Source organism: Haliaeetus albicilla, chromosome 6 (genome assembly GCF_947461875.1).
Source record: "Haliaeetus albicilla chromosome 6, bHalAlb1.1, whole genome shotgun sequence".
Lineage (NCBI taxonomy): Eukaryota > Metazoa > Chordata > Aves > Accipitriformes > Accipitridae > Haliaeetus > Haliaeetus albicilla.
This window is the reverse complement of record NC_091488.1, coordinates 41,148,918-41,154,754: the sequence shown is the minus strand read 5'-3', so window position 1 is coordinate 41,154,754 and position 5,837 is coordinate 41,148,918. Positions and strand designations below refer to the sequence as shown.

General features: G+C 40.7%; 1 protein-coding gene across 1 annotated transcript; it reads left to right on the top strand.

Moving 5' to 3' along the window:
• Nucleotides 1-558: 558 nt before the first annotated feature.
• GPR15 (G protein-coupled receptor 15) lies at nt 559-1,744 on the top strand. Its single transcript, XM_009928016.2, has one exon. The coding sequence runs from the start codon at nt 638-640 to the stop codon at nt 1,742-1,744; it is 1,107 nt and encodes a 368-aa protein (XP_009926318.1). The 5' UTR covers nt 559-637.
• Nucleotides 1,745-5,837: the final 4,093 nt, after the last annotated feature.

Below are 5,837 nucleotides of genomic sequence, written 5' to 3'. Positions count from 1 at the left end.
AGACTGATACAGAACAACTAACAACAGGGCAGAATGGAGATGGTAAATGTTTTCCCCTAAATATTTTTGTATGAGAGAATTACTCTCAACAGAAAACAACAATCATAAATGGACAAAGAAAGTAAAAACCTCCAAGCCTCAGGAAAGTTGAACTTGCCCCGAACGGCAATTTATACAGACTGTTTTGAGTAAAGATAAAGAATATGGCACCTGAATTCACTGTTCTCTGACAACTTCTGAGCTGGTACAATCTCAAACCTCTGCAAACTAACAATATCCTGCCCTCAAAAAGTTTAGAATCTTCAAAACTACCTTCCCTCCCCCCAAAGTAAAAGCAAAACCCAAACCTGGTTTGCTTATACAGGCAAATGCAAAATGAAGATAAAATCAGTAAAACTAAACCTGATTTTAAAAAAAGCAGCAAGTGTTTATTCTGAAGACAGGGTTTTGACTAATCAGAGACTCTTGTTGCTTGTCCGTTGCCTATGCGATTGGCTAAAAGTATATAATTACCCCTCAAAAACCGCTTTTCTCCTCCTCCCTCCCCCCATTCCTCCCCCCTCACTTGCTAACACGTTTTTAAAGACGACCTTGAGGGGAAGGGTAGGGGGAGCTCAGAGCCTGCCTCAGAGCAGGGATGAGGACAGCTTGTCCAGAAATGGAACTCACCCAGCTTTCGCCCGTGACTACAGTCACTTTCAACTATGACTACTACTACGATGACAACTGCCAGTATCAGCATCTGCAACATATGTCTACTTTCCTCCCTATCCTGTACACTGCTGTGTTCCTGGTGGGCATCGCCGGCAACTCTATCCTGATAGTAGCCTTGGTCTTCAAGCAACGGGTCCAAAGGCTGATCGATGTCTTTATCATCAACCTCGCTGCATCTGACTTCATCTTCCTCACCACGCTGCCATTCTGGGTGGACAAGGAGGTGTCGGACGAGAGCTGGAGGGTAGGATCTTTCCTCTGTAAGGCTAGTTCCTATGTCATCTCAGTCAACATGTACTGCAGCATCCTCCTCCTGACTTGTATGAGTGCTGACCGGTACCTTGCTATCATGCATCCCTCTATCGCTAGACGCGTCAGAACAAGATCCTATTCCAGTGGACTCTGCATCTGTGTCTGGTTATTATCCTGCTGCTTAGGGATGCCAACCCTCCTGTCCAGAGAACTGAAGAAGCAATATGGAAAGACTTACTGCACAGACAAAGCCGTGACAGAAACCAAACAGATCGTCTCACTGATGCTTTTAATCCTGGCCTTCTTCTTCCCACTGTTGAGTATCTTAACCTTTTACTACTCTATCACCAGGAGACTCTGTGTACATTATCAGAGAGCTGGGAAACACGATAAGAAACTGAGAAAATCCATCAAGATTGTCTTCATTGTAGTGGCGGCTTTTGTTATCTCCTGGGTTCCCTTCAATATTTTCAAGCTTATGGCCATCCTTTTGGGACTCCTGAAGCAGCCTGACTGTTTTCCCAACATGGTTGCCCAGCTGGGCATGAAGGTGAGCAGCCCTTTTGCTTTTGCCAATAGCTGTGCCAACCCTTTCATTTACTATTGCTTTGACAACTACATCCGCAGAGCCATGCTCCGGTGCCTGTGCCCACGGGTCAAAATCAGCAGCAGCAGCAGCAACTCTGATACTCTGGACAGTCGCCTGAGCCACTCCTTATCCAATTTTGCTGCGGGGGAGTATGCCACTAGGAAGAGGAAGCGCTCTGTGTCCCTCTGACTGGGAGCCAGGACTGCAGAGGAAGGAACTTCTCTCTCCAAAGATGGCAAGAAAAGAATAAAGGGAGGGAAGCTGAAAAAAAGAAATGAGCGACAGAGGTGCAAGTGTAATGCAGCCAGCACTCCAGGTGGGAGGAACACTGCTCCCCTTTAAATGCAGATAAATGGAATAGGGAACCTTAACTACAGAATTACGGTTCACAATGATCGCTGTGTCACTGCACAGTGTAAATCTGAAACCATCGTACCGAGAAATATCCACAAACGCTTGCACTGGAACCCCAGGACAACTGCTTCAAACTACAGAAAAGAATCACGTGATTCAGTCAAAGCCGCTCCGAGGCAAGCTTTGAACTTAAATGTATATAGGTTTTTATTCCACGCAGAGCAAGAAAAACAACACAACAGAAGTGTTTCTTCTGTTTGGTTCCTAGCTTACCCACAAACATGTCGCAATGTCCTCAAACCAACCTGATGAATTCTGGTTTTTTTGGAGGTTTTGTGAATTTAGAAATCCAATGCTTTAATGAATTCGTGTGTTACCAGTTCTCATAACTTGAGTCTTGTGCATTTTTGTCAGCTTCTTATTATGGCATTAAATCTTAGTTTTAATCACAATAATTCAAGTAAGTTTCTAGTCCCTGTGATTTCAGAAAAAAGATAACTTCAAGGCAGAAAAAACAGAAGACAGAAATCCTGCATTTAACCTTTTTCTTAAAGGAAAAAAAAAACAACAAAAAACCACTCCTGCTTTTTAAGACTTTTTTGAGGATCTGACACAATTTCTGACTTCTTGGGTTGTTGCATAATGGTACGACATTGTGTGCCATTCAAAGTCCACGTCTGCTTTGTTTAGCTGCAACAGGTTTATGTAAAGACTTACGCACTAGGGCTACTTTCTCCCACTGAAGCCAAAGTTAAATGCAAATGTACCTGAAAAGAAAAATTAGCCAGGGTTTCACAAACATTTGAGTGATTCTCTGTGAGAAGCATGGAGAATCATGGAAAATCCTGAGAAAACTTGGGTGCAGGGATGCTCACAGAAAAGGAATTCAAAAGGAACAATGTTTAGTTCATTTACAGAGTTGAACTCTGTAAATAAAATAGCTCTATAAAGTTGGCTCATTCCTATCCAGCGGTCTTTGGGAAATGCAGAGGTCTTGCATTTAATATGCTGTGGGGAAGATATCACCTGCCCAGCTGGTGTCAAGTTTGATAGCAAATGGGGTGGGGAAACAGAAAACTCTATTTTTAACAGCTGTAGTACCTCCTAGATTTACAAGCTGAACAAATGGGGAGCAAGGAGTTAAGCAGCTCATCAGAAAACTGGCACTGGACTTTTATAAAGCTGACTATATCTATATTATTAAATGTTTCATATCCTTCTAAATGCCAATGACTGATAGAAATGTTTGCTTAAAACAAAAAAACAGGGTACAATGTTTTAAAGCACACAGTTAAAGTATTAAACTGCCAACAGCACTAGGATACTGCAACACAGCCAAGTTATCTCATATTCTGTTGTCTCTCTTGTTAAATGTTTAGCTTAACATAATACTGCTTGTCATAAATATAATAAATCGGTATCAAAAAGCATCCAGGATGTGTAATGTGACTAAGTCCAAAGAAACTTTCCTTTTATACTTCCGGATTTTTAAAGATTTTTATCTTTTGTCTCTTTTGCACTTACCCTTTGAAGTTTTTGAATTAGCTTTCACAAAACCCACAAAGATGTTGACTAGAGGCAAAAGTCATCACTAAGTGGTGAAACAAAATACATGGAAACAAATCTTGAATTGCAGTAAGTAAAACATTTTTAATGGTACTTACAGCCCTGTAAGATAAAGCAAATTCAACTCTGCCAACGAAAGAAAGAGTCAGCAAATACACATCTTTGAGTCTACTTTTTAAAAAGTAAAATAAGCTGGTAACAACTTGCATGCAATCTATTATACAGAACCCCATATCATTTTATTGGGCAGCAGTGTTTCAAGTTAAGTTTTAAGAGCTTGGTTCGGTGTTCCCTTCTCCCAGCTTTGCCAGGGAAGGAATAAACTGGCACACAAGTCAATACTGTAACTGACCAGAGGGACTCGGAGACAAGTCTCTCATAAACAAAAAGACTTGCAGCAATAGTCCCTGGACCACTTTGATCACCATAGAAGAGACTTTTACATTTCATTGAAGCTAAGAATTGTCTTCTAGGCAATCAGATGCAGGAGATTACTCTTGGAATAACAATGAGGCATTGTACAAACCTATGGAAAGTTACTTTTATTCTAATTAGGGAGTAGTCTAAGTAAAAAGAGCCACTGCCTCCTACTTATGAAGAGGACACAGTGAGTTCTAGGGTGAATGGTTACACCCATGCAGACCTGCTAAAAGGCTTCAAAGGGAAGACAGCTATACCAGGTAACATAATTCATGAAAAACAGAGAGAAATGGACAAAGCCTGAAGACCTGACTACTGTCTGGACGGCAGGGGAAAAAAATTGTAAACTGAACAATGGCAGAGGTATCCCTCTGATGTAACTGCGGCATGAGTACATTCACTACAGCTTTTCTTTTCACACCTCTGCATTTTCTAAACTTCTGTAAATGGGAATGACTATTTTGGGTGTTAGAAATAAATCCTGCTTTTGCATTTTTTTATTGAATCCTGCAGTCATGCTGTTTAATGTAGGCAGAGAAATTAAAACATATCTCACACAAGGGCAGTGCAAACCTAGAAACCAAGGCATGGATGTCTAGCCGAACTCCCCAGCCAGTTCCCTACTGTACCCCCAGGCTAACAGAGCAAGCCCTCCTTGGAGCAGGTGGAGAGCTGGCACTACAGGGTCAGTGGAGGCAAAAATGTCTTTCAGCAATTGCTGGTGACACTGGGTGCTCTCTGGCACACAGTAAGATACTGGGATATGTGCCTGGGCTACAAGGGGGACATCGCAGAGATGCACACTAGCTTTTTGATCTCCCCTCCCTTCACTGCATGCTTTGTTTTTTTCTCCCCCACTACCTCTTCTAAAAGATTGTTTTTCTTCCTCCACGTGACACTTTTCTCCCCACACCTAACAGCCAAACTCCTTCTTCGGGCTTACAAATGCATGAAGAGCATCAACTGTGTTTTCAGACCTTCCAGTGTTTGAAAATCAGAACGGTGTCAGTTCAAATTTGAATCTTATTTGCAGTGACCCTCAAAAACTACTGTCTCAATATCCTCTTCTCAATCTCTTATCCTCCCTCTCCTTTACTAGTACATAGCAAGAGACTTATGTTTTTAATTACAAAAAGAAGCCTAAGACTTGCATTTCAATTAACCTATGATTTTTTTTACTGAAAAAATTCACATCTTAGTAAGTCAGACTCATTCATTATTTCCTCAATCCCCACCCAAAGCAGAACAGTATCTCTGGAATATAATCAATCTACAAGACTTTAAATAATTTTAAGTTAGGGCTGCTGGGTTTTGTTCATTTGTTTGTTTTTGAATACTTCAAAACACCAGATCAAACTGGAACAATGACTAAGGAAATGTATCAAGATCTGCTTCCATTGCCTAAAGCTTTAGTACAGGCATCTGGAAACAAACAAACAAACTTGCTAAATATTGCCAGGCTTGAAGAGAATCACATATAAATGTCACAGTGACTGCTCCACGTGAGTGAAAAAAAATACAAAAGAGGCAACTAATTCAACAAAGCAAAACTCTCTGGATTCTTTCAGGCTCTCATCCAAAAGACTGTACCCTACGAAGGTGCTTATTTTACTCTTGTAAACTGCAGATCTATTTGAGATTTTCACAACAGTGTAAACATTATTTTCAATTCTTTCTTTCAAAGAAAAGGCAACCTATGCTTGAACAAACTTACTTCTGGAATTTTGACTCTTCCATGTTAATATTCATTATTCATTTGTTAGCACTAATACAGTTTAGGATGATACCAAAATTGTTGTGATTTTAAGCATTTAACCTGGTAGACTTGAGTATTGTAACAGGATGCCTATTTTATCCGTGTTAAAAGAACCTAGTGACTGTAAAGTGGTTTGCTATGTGAAATGGAAATGGTGCAATTCTGATATGACACCTGCCAAAGATC